The sequence below is a fragment of the Emydura macquarii genome, unplaced genomic scaffold (genome assembly GCF_026122565.2).
Source record: "Emydura macquarii macquarii isolate MOO-44397 ecotype Brisbane River unplaced genomic scaffold, CSIRO-AGI_Emac_v2 contig_312, whole genome shotgun sequence".
NCBI classification, from domain to species: domain Eukaryota; kingdom Metazoa; phylum Chordata; order Testudines; family Chelidae; genus Emydura; species Emydura macquarii.
The window spans coordinates 7,030,582-7,045,161 of NW_027130449.1; the positions used below are offsets into that span (position 1 = coordinate 7,030,582).

At 60.5% G+C, this 14,580-nt stretch overlaps 1 protein-coding gene across 1 annotated transcript in view; it reads right to left on the reverse strand.

Moving 5' to 3' along the window:
* Positions 1 to 14,580, reverse strand: part of IGSF9B (immunoglobulin superfamily member 9B) — an 81,763-nt gene that overhangs the window by 53,852 nt on the left and 13,331 nt on the right. The window contains exons 2-3 of the mRNA XM_067564146.1: positions 4,685 to 4,882; positions 1,997 to 2,143 (exon numbers count right to left, since the gene is read on the reverse strand). Coding sequence (XP_067420247.1) covers positions 1,997 to 2,143; positions 4,685 to 4,882 — 345 coding nt within the window. The remainder of the gene's footprint in view (positions 1 to 1,996; positions 2,144 to 4,684; positions 4,883 to 14,580) is intronic.

Sequence of the window (14,580 nt, forward strand, 5' to 3'; positions counted from 1 at the left end):
GTGGGATTGACACACCTCTGGCTCAATCCTGCAATAGCTCACAAGCAATATTCCCGAGTCCTACAAGTGGAACGCTCACACTCACAGGGTCGAGACCCAGACATCCAGATTCCCTCCATCCGGGGTGGGATTCAGGCTCATCTCACCGAGACATGGCCACCTGCTCATCCGCTCAACTTGTTAACAAGCAGGGACCAAAAAAAAAAAAACCCAACTCACTAGCAGAATGCAGACAACGAGCCCTAGGTTGGGGCACCCTTCTCCTAGCCACTCTGTGGAGACAAAGCAAACCCATCCAGGGACATGTCAAACAAGTGCACAGGCAGAGAGGGGAACTGCCACGTAGCAGTGGTGCTCATCTTCACTGGTTTCCCTCTTGCTAACACAGACCCTATCACAGAAGCAGTTATACTCCATAGTCCCACGCTGCCATCCCACCCACTTCCACTCCTGCAGAGCCTCTCGCAATCCCGCTCCTCCCTCCACCTTTCAGGTGTACCAAATGCACATTAAGACTTGAGCCACACTCCTTTTGCTGTCCCTGGGTCCTGCCTCACAGGATCCTGCTTGGAAGACTAGACCTACCCCAGCTGGGTTATTCCCGACTTGGCTGATTAGTGAACACTCAGGACCCAGCTAAAATTTCCCCCTATCGGGCAGCCTAGATTTACCCTGTTCTAGCTGCTGCCTGCCTCCGTCCCAGCACGGCTCACCCACCTTCTACCTCACAATGACCCAAAGAGGAAAGAGGGTTCAGTGGTTAGAGCACAAGCCTGGTTTGTTGGAAAAGCCTGGGTTCAATTCCTGCAGCACCACACACATCCTGTGTAAGCCTGGGCAAGTCCCTTCGTCTCTCCGTGCCTTCATTCTCCATCAGTCAAACAGGCAGTGTTGTGCTTCCTTACCTCCCAGGGGAGTTGTGAAGATATTGAGGACTGTGGTGCTAGATGCTACAGGGTGGGGGCTAGAGAAGCAGGATAAATGGACAGCACTCTCTCCCCATCGCCTCTCATGATGAGGAGGGCAGCTCCAGGCCCCTCCGCCCCCGGAGAGACTCAGCCACCACAGAACGGGCACGGGACACTGTGAAAAGCGCTGCTAAGGAAACCTGGAAGAACAGCCCTGAAACAGGATCTAGAGGAGGGGAAGCAGCCTGCATCTAGCCGAGTAGGGACGGGCTGGGCCAGAAGTTGAGTGGGAGCACGCCAAGGAATAGCGCCATGGAAGGACACGTGGGAAGCGGTGCTGCTGACTCTCCGCGGGGCTCTCCTCTCCGAGTCAGTATTGGTGCCGGCGCAATGCTGGGGGGGCTGTGCTGCTGGCCATGCAGAAGTTAGGTCCTGGTCAGCTGTGGTCATTAAAGATCTCCGGTAAATGTGGGGAGGTGTAGGGGTGTTAGCCCTTGTGCCCCGATGGAATTACATCCCATTACCCCAGCTCCCGCGGCTTCACTTCCCGAATAGTTGTAGAAGTATCACTGTTCAACAGCTGCCATGTTCCACTTCAGAAGTGCTGCATTTCAGTGCTGGATATAGGGATCCTTTCACTGTATACCCTTCTCTCCCACCATCTCCCCTCCTCTCTCTGATCCACTCCTCTCTCCCCAGCTAAGATTTCCCTCCACCACTGGTGCTGCAGTTTTGGTTGCTGCCAGCGCGGTCTGAGAAATGGCAGCACATGGGGCCTGACCACTGGCTGCTCTCCCTAGAACACAGGAGTGCGGAAGCCGGAGATGATGGAGGCCCCTAGCTGGCAGTTTCAACAGAGATACGAAGGAGAAGGGAAATACCCAGGTGAAGGGGGGGGGGGAGGGGGGGGGTGTCCCCGCTACCACACCCCCATGTGCTTCAGTACTGGACAGCGCAGACCAGACACCAGAGGGTAGCTGAGCTCAGGGACCTGGTCTCCTGCAGCTCCGGTCAGTCACACGCCAGGGTAGAAGCAGGTTTGCCCAGAGAGGCGCGTGCGGCGGGGAAGCCCCCCCCTTCCTACTCACCGTTGACCGTGAGGTGCACCCAGCTGCCGTTGTGGAAGGTGTCGTACTGCTGATCCAGCATGAGCACTTTGCACTCGTACCAGCCCTGGTCCTCCGAGCGAACCTGCTCGATGCGCAGGGACGCCTTGTCATGAAGGCTGGCGCGGCCTGGAAGAGACACGGACGGAGCCGGAGGGAGTCAGCTCTCCACAGCGTCAGCTGCGCCCCTCACTCCACCGTCTGCCACCCAGCCACCCGAATGGCACTGGCCGAGGCTGTGGAGAACCCAAGGCCCCCCAACCCCAGCACACCCCAAAGGGCCGGCACAGAGCTCTTGGGCCTGGTGCAGGCAATTTCACGCCCAACGCCCAGAGAGGCTGCTCAGGATACGCAGGGCATGGAAGCAGACAGGAAGCTGAAGGTTGACCCAGCCAGAGTAGGGGGAAAACTCACCGCCCCAGCATGGCTGTCTCCCTATGGGGGAGCTACTGCAGTCAGAGACGCTAATGGGTCCCATTAACCAGCACCCTCCAGACTCCCCAGCCATGCTGCACCCTGCACGTACCCCTCTGGGAAGCCCCACTCCGCAGGCAGACAAAGATCCTCAGCGCGGTCAGGCTGGATATGAAGTTCACATCCAGCACTGCTCTGCCAGCCTCACGCCTCGACCCTGAACTGCAGCACCACCCCGCCGCTGCAATCCTAAGCCACCCCTGCTCAGAGACCGACAGCTCTTCTGCGCTCTGCCGCAGCTGGGCAGAAGAGAGAACCACAGAGCAAGCTGCCAGCGAGTTTCCCTGCTGGACCCCCTCCAGAGACTGGCAGCTCCTGAACCACACCGCCTGCTGGGAATCAGGGCCCCCGGCCAACTCCCGTCTCCCCCCTTAGAGCGATGGCACCGGCTGGAAGCGGAGGCAGGGCTTGGATATTGGAGATGCTCCCTTGCTCCTGGCGTGCACCCGCACACCTTGTCCCTCCCCTCCCGGAGAGCGGAACCGATGTACCTACCTGCAGGAGGAACCCATGCCTCCTTGGCACCAGCCCCTCTATCGTCTGCCAAGTCCCACGCACAGGCCAGCCTCTCAGCTCTGTGGGTGCCTCTCGGCCAAGTGACTGCTCTCCCCACCTGACTGGGAGTTCATTCAGGGGCAGGTCTATGCTTCAGCTTAGGGTTCCCCCACTTGTGCGTTGTGTCCACCCAGGGCTGGAATCAAAGCCCGTGTGAGAACAGGTTCCCCGCCCCCTTCCGAGCCGTGCTCCAGGCTACGGACCGCACGGCATCATTTCTCCATCGCACGTGATCCCTCCTCCGCTACCACCGCCATGCAGTACAGTGCACCACGTGCAAGGAACAGACACTGCACCTCCAACCTCCCTGCCGCTGCTGCTGCAAGGGGCTGGCTGGCAGGGGCGGGGGGGGAATGGTAGGGCATTTAAGGAGATGCAGTGGCTCACCTCAGGGCTTTGCACACCTGCCACAGTCACCCAAGGCCAAGTCACAGCCAGGGACGACCCCTTGTGCCCCTTGTCCCCTCCCCGCACCGGGATGGCCAGCTGCTGCCGCTGCATCTCCAAGCTGCCTTCCCGTCTTGATCCGCCTCTTGTGACCCCAGCCCTCCTCAGGTCCCAGCAGCCATGGGGGGTTGGAGGGGAGGAAAGGGTGGTAAAGGGATGCAGCACAAGTCCCTAGGAAGCCAGTGATGGGCAAATAGAGCCGCGCAGGGCAGAGACCCTAAAGCGCAGGCCCCATGGGAAGCAGGCCCACGGAGCCACCTGTGTGGACAGCTCGCCACCTGCTCTCCCCTCCCCTCCAGGCAAGTCGCTCCACCGGGCCAGGCCAGTCCCTTCTCTGACTCGGTTTCCCCAGCACTTGTTTATTTCCCACCCACCTGCTTTCCAGAGGGGATGAGCTCCCCGCCCCCCAGATACCTCAGCAAGCGCCCCACGGATTGCCACAGGGGCAGCAGGGGCCTGGCGCTTCTGAGCATCTCCGGCCCTCTCAACACCAACCTCAAGCCCCACCTCCTGACTTGGGCCTGCCCCACTTACCCTATTCCTTTGCATCTCCCCACTGCCCAGCAGAAGGGTGCCCCCCTGAACCAAACAGCCGGGCGGGGGGGGCCACGACGCAGCCAGCAGGACCAGCTCCCATTGCTGCAGAGGGGAAAGATGCAGCAGGAGCTTCCTCCCTTGAGGACGCCAAGCAAGGCTCCTGCCCCCCAGAAGCATCAGCCCAGGCTCTGTGCCGTTCCCGGAGAGCAGCTGCAGCAGCGGCTGCCCTCGGTTTTGCTGCCTTGGCTCCTTCCGTCCCACGCAGCCCAGCTGGCTTCCTGATGCTGCCGCTTAATTAAAACCGACCGGGTGGAAAGAATGGAATGAAAGCGAGTCTTTCCTGCAAGGGGGCAGATTGGATACCTCCCTATGCCAAGCGGCAAGCTCTGAGGGGCTCCAGGGGCTCAGAGGGGCCCGCCCCCACAGGCAGTCAGCATGCCGGGGGATGCTACAGTACACGCTGAGGGGAAGGGGCACGGGGCGTGCCCCCCTCCCCGATGGGAGTGCGGTGCTTAAGGGCTGAAGGACACAGTGTTTCCGCCTCAGCCTAGGGCAGGCGGGTGGCTCCAGGTGAAGATGCTGAAGCACAAGGCCAGCGGAACGGGCGTGGCAGCCCCACGCCGGCCCAGCACAGGGGCCCAGGGCTCTGCAACTCACCTGCATACCCCGGGTCCACATGGGGAGGGTAAAACCCAAACTTGATGAAGATTGGAATGGGGACTCCGAATTTGAACCACTCCACCACATAGGGAGGGGGCTGCCCGGTCAGCGGATGGATCACGTCGCATCCCAGGATCACGCTCTCGCCAGCACGAGCCGTCACAAACTCGGGTTCCTCCCTTGAGCCGTGGGCACCTGTGAGAAAAAAAAAAAAAAAAAAAGTCAGCTGGGCAGAGTCAGTCTCTTTGCTCATTCCCGCGGGGGGAGACGTGGTGACTCCCTCACAAGGGGCAGGGCAGGCGAGGGCGTGGGGCTCCAGTAGGTGGGCCTGATTAGGAAACAGAGCCACCCCCAGCCAGCAGCTGAGCTTCCCACAGCCCGGCTGGGGCGCTGAGGAATGGCGCACGCCCCAATCGCGCAGCAGCCGTCAGCCCCGGCGTCCGGCTCACAGACGGAGGGCAGCCAGGTTGCGAAGGGCAGCACGCCAGCAGCACTGCGCTCCCATCTAGCCGCTGCGAGCAGACAAGGGCAGCAGTGCCACATGGAGGAGAGCCCGCCGAATAAGGAGGATATCCCACTCCACAGGCATCTGTTGCTGCGCTGCCTGGGGCCGGGGCCGGGGCCAGATGGTGCTAGCCCCCCACCTCCGCAGCGTGAGAACGAGAAGCCCTGTCCAAACCCAGGGACACATGGTCCCGCTCGGCCCCTCCACCCCGCTGGAAAACAGCAGCTACCGCAACTCAGAGACGCGCGGTCTGCCAGGAACACAGGCGGTGCCAGCGCAACCAGGTTAATTAGGGGGATTTTCGAGACCTGCCGGAGGCACCTCGCGCGCCCGCCACTCACACGCCGCCCAGTGCCCTGCCCGAGAAGGACACCGTGCACGCCAGCCCCAGAGCTTTGGCCGAGGATGCTGGGTCCCCCACCTGCTCCACAGGCACCTATACTGGCCCCCCACCCTCCCACCACAGCCAGAGCCAGGCCGCGCAGACAGCATCTCAGTGCTGATGTGCCCCGGACTGGCCTCCAGACTCAACGTGTCCACAGTCAGAAAGGGACGGGAGCAGAGCGGGGCCAGGGGCCCAAGGGAAGTGGCTGGGAGCGGAGGGAGGGCGAGCGGGGGGGATTATATGCCGCCTACAGACGACCCATTCTTGCAGCTCTGCCTGTGAGTGTGGGCAGAGAGCGCAGTGGGGCTGTACTCTGGCCAGGCCCAGCAAAGCACGGGGGCAGCCCTCAAGCCCACCTGCCCTGAGGCCGGCTCCCCCCACCCCCAGACTGCCCAGCTGGCCCTCCCCCTCCCCCTGCCTCCTCAGCACATGGAGACACGCTGCAAGGCTCCCCAGCCCCCCCACACAGGCGCCCGTCTCCCGTTCTGGAGGAGGAGGAGCGGCACAGGCAGGAAAACGCACGGCTCCTCCATCGGCTCCGCTCTGCCTAGTAATGTCTTCGGGGGCGTCTCTCTTCCCTTCGGCAGGGGAGACATCCATTCACAAACCCACTCGCCCGCCAGCCGCTTACCACGAGAGGCACAAGAGTCCCTGGCACAGGCCTTGCGAAGCTCAGCACAGCGGGCGGTGCCAGCGTCACTAAAACAGCCACTCAATGCACGGAGCCCCGGGAACCCGACTGAGCCATCCACCCCCAAGCCCTGAGCCAGCCCTGCCCCCCTGTAGCCATCCCGCCTGCATCTCCCCAGAGCTAGGACGCCTTTCCCCACAGCGCCTCATCCCCCACCAGTGTCCATAACCTGCAACAGCCGGATCACCTCTCCCAAAGACCACAGCTAGTCACCCCACCCCCAGTCCAAACACAGGGGTCCCCAGAGACCACAGCCAGCCCCCTCCCCACACACTGCAGGAGCCTGCAGCCAGCCTGCTTCCCCTTGGTAACACACGAGGACTCAGAAGCTTAGCAGGGTGGGGTCAGGTCCCTGCAGGAAAGGAGCCGAGCCCACCACGTACTGCTCAGACGGAGGCTGGCACTGCAGTAGGCGGCGTGCTTTCCTTTGGGTCCGCTCTGACCCGAAAGGCCCAGGTCTGAGCCCAGGGGTGGCAGCTTGCTGGAGGCGCAGCCTTTCAGATAAAACACAGACCCAATGGGCCCCTTGTGCCACTGAAGTTCTGGCCAACTTCTACTACGGGATAACTAACACCCCCCCCTGCAATTTCCATGTTGAACAGCTAAGTTCAACTCAGGACAGGCAAAAGCAAGCCCTGCCCGCACCTGTCCCGCTCCTATCCAGCTCGTGCTCTTCAGCCACAGAAACTCAAAGTGTTTTACGAAGGTCAGCATCCTTCGCTCCAATTTTTCAGATGGGGAAACTGAGGCAGAGAGAGACACACAGGGACTTGCTCACGGTCACCCAGCAGGCAAGTGGCAGAGCCAGGAACAGAAGCCACCTCTCCAGAGTCCAAATTGGGTGCTTTATCTGCTAGGCCACACTGCCTCCCCTGCATGCTCCTGCCCACTGCACAGTCACAGGGGTAATGCAGGGGGCTGAGATGCCTCTAGAGATAGATAAAGCAAGCTATTAGCAGGTACAGGATTTGAGAGCACGGTGCGGGGCTCATCGCACACCCACGCCTCCCCTTCTCCCTCCTCTGAGCCAGCTTCTGATACAGTTCCTAGAGGCAGCACCAGCGGTTCTCCTACAAGGGCGGGGGGTGGGGGGGAGCCCCACTCTGGACAGGCCCACTCAAGGGGTCTCTCCATAGCAAGAGCCTGTGGGTACCATACTCCTGGCACACAGGGACCGTCTCGAACACCACCCAGCCCTGGGCAGCAGGGCAGCGTCAAGGGCAGCTTCAGAGCCTTTTGTAACCCAGAAATCCCACGACCCCACCAGCCTCCGCCCAATCTTACCAACCCACGAGGGCCAGAGCAGCTGTTAGCTGCCCCTACCCCAGTCCCCAGAGCACCCTGTGCTGGGCCTGCGCCACTCCCCAAAGCATCTCTCACAGTGACGTGCTGGGACTACAGTCGCTCAGAGTCCCCCCGTCCCCACCCAAACCAGTGCTCCTACAAAACATGTCTGCCAAGCAAGGCTGGGGATTCAGATGCCGTGAGCCTCCATCACCACCGGCGTCCTGCCCCGTTCTCGGCAGAGATGCCTGCTGAAAGAGGCTGGGGCTGGAGTTGCTGTGAGCTCCCCGCTCACCCGTGCCGTTCTCACTGGGACAGGAGAGCAGCGGTTTTTAAAAGCAACTTTCCGTCAGCTCCTGCCTGGATTTTGCAGAAGCCAGAGCCTGGGGATTCGGTGAAGTGGCTCCGTGGTACTGCGGCTTCGGCCATCAGCGCTTTTCTAGCGTGCAAAGGTTCCTTTCCTTTCCGCATGCAGCTGGGAAGCCACTCAGGCGGCTGCCGCGAAGCATCTTCATTCTTCAGGGAGGCATGTTCCCAGATCCTTCGCTCTGCTCTTCAGGGCCAGCTTTGATTGGCCAGCAGTGACATCACTGTTTTTCCACAACAGGAGAGTAAGATCACTGGTTATTTCTGGCACGGACACAAAGGTAAACCAGCACACGGCCCCCCTGGGCAGGTTGATCATCAGAGTTCCTGCGGGGACACGGGAGCCAGGTGGCTTCGGCACCATGGCAAGCCGCTGCTTGCGGGGACTGCAGGCAGCAGCCACCGCCTTGTTCCTCTGCAAGCTACGCCAGCGCAGGGGAAAGCATGCACCAGTCTGATAGCACACAGCCACCAGCAATGCCCAGACATGGGGACAGGCAAAGCCTAGGGGGTCTGTCGCGGTAAGAGTGCACTTGGGGTGATGTGTAGTGGGGAGAAGAGTGTCAGAAGGGAGGTTGGGGCGCAGGCGTCTTAGGAGGGACACAGGGTTTATGTTTGTGAGTGCTGATACCATGGCTGCATACAGGGTACAGAGGGACCGTCACTCCAGTCTGGGGCACGTACGTGGGAGAGTAACTGGTCGCTGGTGTCACGCGTGCGTGCACACCCTGGGGGGGAGGCGGGGGTCACGCAGCAAGTAGCTATAGCCGTCTCCATCGCCTCTCGCCATCCCGGCGTTCACAGCACCTGTGCAGGACTCGTTTGCACCTCGCTGGGTCTCATTATCGCTGCATTTCCAATGAGGCCAAGGCTTTCAAACCTGGTCAGCTGATGGATGACTTCAGCTGCCACGCCACCCCAGCCTCCACCCCTGAAATCTGCAATGCTTTGAGGGGCTCCCAGGATTGGCATCCATCCTCTCCCACTCCAGGGGCCTGGGGACATTTCCTTGTGTGTTACTAGCCTCTCCTCCACAGTGCAACCACCCCATGTTGCAAGGAGCCAACGCCATGGCTTACTAGCCACAGGCTGGCTCCAGATACACCCCCCCCCAGCTCTGGAATGGCTCCTGCTTTCAGATGCCGCAGCAGACTCTGCACGGCCTGGCGGGGACACAGCACAGCAGCTGCAGCAGCAAGGGGGAGGGGTTGGGGTCTGCACAGGGCATTTGAAGGCCAAACCGTTCCTTGCGCCTCAGCCGGCATCTGAGAAAATGACCCAGGAGCCTGGTCCGAGCCAGCCATTCTTCCAGCAGGAGAAATCAGGGGGTTTGCCCAGAGATCCTCCAACCACCTGCCTGGCTCCACACTACAGCATTCGCCCCCCATCTACATGTGACAGCAGCTACCAGATCCCAACCAACGCCCCTTGTGAGAGGGCAGGAGAATCTGCAAGACCTCTTTACCACGCCCCAAAATTCAAGCGTGCCCTGAAGCCTCAGGGTACCAAGGACCTGCATATCCAGCCAGCCCCTCTCCAGCAGGGACTGAGCAGGTTCCCGTGCCCTCACCAGCCCCGTGTTCCCCAGCTAGCAGCTTGTGCAGTGCAGAAACTCGGAGCCCATCCAAGCCTTCGCCGGTACGCAGCAGCTGCAGCATCTCCCTAACACACAGCTGGAGCCCTGCCAGCGCGTGTAGGACTTGATGCACCTTGGCACCGTCCCCAGCTCTCTTATCTCCAGTCAGCACCAGGCCCTCCATTCACCTGAGCTGCATTCAGATTTCCACACAGCCTGCAAGAGCAGTGCAAGGGCGAGGGAAGGGGCTGGCCGGAGGGCAGGGGAGGGTGAGGCGCAATACCATACACACTGGCAGCGCCAGCCGGTCCCGTGCCGCTGCCTGCACCAGCTGACCCAGACACACTGGTGAGATGAGTCTGCCAGGCCTCAGTCACGCCATCCCAAAGGGTCTGGGCAGCGTGAGTGAAAGTTCAGCCAAAGGGGGCTTCGGTATCTGCCTTACACACCTCAGACAGGGCCTAGGCCTCAGCACAAAGACCCACTGCGGTCACTGGGAGTGGATGGCGTTCAGCACCTCACAGGATCGGGCCAGGAGAGCCGGAGGCAGAAAGCACCACCAGCAGCAGCCTCCTGCTTGTGCCTGGCCCCAGATACCCAGCACTAGCGGCTACTGGTACGGACACAGCACTAGTTCCTCGCTCCCTCTGACAGCGCTCGACAGCCGCTGCTCCCCCTGTTCCAGCAGCTCCCTCTGCCAGCTCCGGCTTCCCCAGCTTGTCTTGCATTTTAATCTCCGTCTGTTCCAATAAAGCTCGTCTCCTGCCCCCTCACACGCAACGCAAAGCAGACAGCCCCCCTCGGGGATGCCGTGCAGTGGGAGCGGCTGCGATTCTCAGCACCCGCCTCCAGGAGCTCCCGCCCAGGGAAGCTGAACCCAGCTCAGGGGGCTTTGCTGACAGCAGAGCCCTGTTCCCAGCACAAGGGGGGGACGCCGGAGCGCTGCCCCCACAGCAAGAGCAAGCAGGGAGCTGGGGGGAGAGAGCGCAACGAAGAAGCACCTCGAACCCCACGCCGTCCCAACCACTGTGCCCACCCTAGGAAAGCGCGGTCATTGGCATCACCGGGCAAGGCGGCCGCTGAGCTCCAGCTCTGGGGATGCCGCGCCAGCTTTTCTGGGATCCGGGCGCGGGGCGTGCAGGCCCTGTCCAAAAGGAGTCTCTCACCAAGGCTGCTGAACCAGCTTCAGAGGCCGATTTAAAGCAGCTCACGCTCCCATGCGGCCAGCGCACTTCGGCAGCTGCAGGGGAACGGACCGGCCCCGACCAGCTGCTGCCAACTGCATTTTACCCCGTGTCGGCAGACGCTGCCCCTGCCCTGCACAAACCGGGCTCCTGTGCTCTGGGAAGTGAGAGGAGGGCGCCAAGTCCAGAGCAGCCCCAGGATTAGCGGATCCCGAGAAATGCAGCACCCGGGGCTCCCCTCCTCCCCAGCGAACCCTGCAAACACCGTGCGCAGGTTCAGCACGGCTCAGCGCGGCTCCTGGGAAGGTAACCGGCTCACACGCTCCTCTACAGACCCTGCTGTCCTGTCTTTACCACCACTGCTACCCGCCCCAGCTGCCTTCAAGGTGGCGCATGCAGGCAAGCCCAGGCCCAGCTTCTGCTTTGTTGACATGGCCTTAAAGCCCTTGCGAGGGGGCTCGTCCTCTCCATTCACGCAGCAGCAGCAGCACAAGCACCTGCCACCAGCCCAGACACCGAGGGACCCTCTCGCAGGGCTTGTCGACAGGGCAACCCGAGAGTGTGGCTGAGAAGAACTGAGCCCATCTGTGGCCAGCGCAGACCAGAGCCCTGCACACAACCCACTGCCATCACCCCCCCCCTCGTCATAACGCCAGGGGGCTGGGTTCAACGCTGACCCAGGGAAGAGCACCACATGAAGATGACCAACGCCACCTGCCACGGCCAATGGGCTCCCATCCTACAACCCACCAGGCCGGAGGCTGCTTAGCTTAGACCCCTGTGGGCTGTGCTCTGGGGAGATCTGATTGCAAGTGACCACAGGCAGAGGAGGAGGAGGAGGAGGAGCTCCCAGCCCTCCATCCGGCTCCAGCTGGGAAGAAATCTGAGTCTAAACTGGAAGCAGAGCCCCCCCCACTCCCCGTGTGATGTCAGGCCAGACAGCTGATTGATCCCCGCCATGGCCATTCACAGCCAGCCTCCAGGTTTCTCTGCACAATTAGCAACTGTAATTTCCTCTCCACCGGATTGCGTTTCCAGGCCCTCCTTGCCAGCAGGCAGGAAGTCAGTAATTCAATCTTCTTCAAGCTTCTCAGCGCCAAAGGGGGGGAAAAAAAACCAGCCGCAGTCACTGCTGTCTGCATGGGCCAGTGGAAAGGAAAGAATGAGCACGGGATGGGTACCCAACGCAGCATTACCACTGCCCTGCCGACGGTACTGGCCAAAGTGGCTCAGGGCCAAGTCCTGGAGCAGCTTTGTGATCCTCAACACAACTCCTTCCAGCGCCTCCTGCTGAGTGCAGCTGGGACTGCAGGCAGCCCCCTCCACTGGCATGCACAGCCCACGAGGAACAGTCTAGCGACACCAGCCCCGGCGGAGCATCCATCTCTCCGTTCAGGGATTACTGAATCGCCTGGACAGGACAGCCCATTCTCCCAGGCAGCATCAAAGAGGCTTTTACATAAAAGAGACGAAAATAGCACAGGGCATGTATCTTTGAGGCCCAACACAAAGGGTCCCATGGTGTCTGGGAGGAAACCATTGAGCCCCCCTGGCAGCCCGTCTCTGCAGAGAGGACGGCGAGCGGAATAACGAGCCCTTTAATTTATAGCCCTCACCAGCTAAACCCCATCCTCCCGAGCAGCACGCAGGCCCCTGAGCAGGTGTGGGGAGGGAAGGAGAAGGAAGCAAGGGAACATAGTACCGAGCTCAGGAAGGGAATCCTGGCCCCCCAGGGGCAGGGGTGCTGGTGAGCCAGCTGTTCACACTCTTCCTGCACAGCCCCACTTCTCTCTACACTTGTCCCAGTCACCTCCCGTGCTCTTGCTGTCAGCGCTATCCTGGCAACACGCCCATCTCTGCAGCTCCCCCTCCGGCCCATGGCCATCTCCCCAGCACCTCCTGGAGGCTGCCCCACTGCTTCCTCAAACCATGCACGGCTAACGCAGCTCCCCTCTGCCCACCCGACTCCTTCCACTGCCACCATCCTGCCCGGAGCTCCGGCACCCGACCTCAGGGCTCCCTGGGACCTCGCCCCTCACAGCCAGGATCCTCCCCGCTTCCCAGCACTTCTCCCACCCGCCAGGGGCTGGATGGCATGGCCCACAAGTCCAAGCTCTCTCTCTCTCTCTCGGGCCTGTCCCTTCTACCCAGCAGGTAACGCAGGCTTCTCCCCCACTGCTCTGACCAGGTCACCCCCGCCCCCTACTCCTCAGGCCTCTTCCCCGGCACCCTGTCCCTGAGAACGAAGTGAGGATCAGGGGTTTGAGCACATCCCCCCAATGCACATCCCCCCCCTCACCCGCCCATTCTCAACTCCCTGTGCCTGGAAGGGTCTCGTTCTTCCTCACGCTCCTCCACCAAAGGCTTCTCCCCACTCCCCCATCCCACCTCCTCAAAGCTATCAGCTTGCAATAGGCTTCGCTCTCTCCATAAGATGCTTGACTGCTTGAACCCCCTTCCTTGGTCTGTCTTCATCACCTCACGCTGCCTGAGCCTGCAAACTCAGAGCCAGGACTCGTGCCTTGGTCTCCCCTCTGGGAAGTGCTAGGCCGAGCTAGGGCACAATGTTGATCAGCGATGGCATTCGGAAAGTGTTTTGGGATCACTGGATGAAAGGGGATTCCTGTGCATCAGCTGTTATTGCAAGTCCAGACACTGAGGTGACGGGCGCTATGGAAAACCTTTCGACAGATAAGTGAGCCCCTGCTGTCCACCTCAAAGCGTCACTGACTCCACACGGTGACGTCTCTCCGAACATCCCCGTCCCACCCTTCATGTCCCAGGCAAAGACTCACAACCTGATTTTCCAAGGTGCTGAAGAAACACAGCTTCACCAGGAGCTGCAGGTGTTCCGCGCCTCTGGAAATCAGGCCATTAGGGGGACTAAGGTCAGGGGATGTAATCAGAGTCCTCCACAGCTGCAAAACGAGGCAGGCAGAAAGCTGAGAAGTGATGGAACAAATCCCGGCAGCCGACTCTGGGACCTGGACCCCTTCCATGAGGCAGCAGCAGCTTAGCTGGATGGGACTGACTGCACCAGCCCCTTTTCTTTGTGGAAAAATTAGGAGAAAAGACCAGAACTGTCCCATACAGAGATAAATGCTCCTTCCCTTCTAACTAGCCTGACAATAAGCCCTTTCCAGGCACCATGGCCAAAGTGAGGGAAGGAGAATTTCCACCCCAACCAATCAGGAGAGAGCTGGCATCAGCTGGGCATGAAGATTCACAGCCCATGGGCAACAGAGGGGGTTAACTTCAGCTCCAAGAACCAGCTCATTAACGAACCGGAAGGCAACGGGAATCGGAGAGAGAGTGTGAACGGATGAACAAGCGCACAGAAAGAGCAAAGCGGAGAACAAATGAGCGAACACCCAGGAACGGGAGAACAAGAGAAACGGAGAGAGAACGGATGAGCGAGAGAGAGAAGGAATGAGTGGGAGAGAACAGATGTGTGAGGAGACAGAACAGATGAACAAGACAAAGGTGTGCACGGGCGTTTCAAAAACATCCCCATTTCAAACCGAGCCAGGACCAAGCAAATACGGGCCCAGCTTTAAGCCAACTGGGGCAAACAGAGCTGAATGAACACGAGGTGAATGAAATCCCACTCCCTTTCCAGTCCAGGCAGGTCAGAGCTGCCTGCACAACTGATGGGAGGGGAAGGCTTGGTCCTCTGCCACCTACAGGGCCTGTGGATCAACAGGATCCACTACACACACACATGTAACTTCACTCTCCTGGGTCGCCAAGTGCTTGGCGCCCACTGCTGTCTACATGGACTCAGCACAGAGGAAGCAGGCAGCACACACCTGCCTTGCAGTGGCCTCTGGAATGGAAGTGCTGAGATGTGAGCAAAGGAAAATGGGTCAGATTCTGGCAGCTTGCAGTGCCACTATCTAATC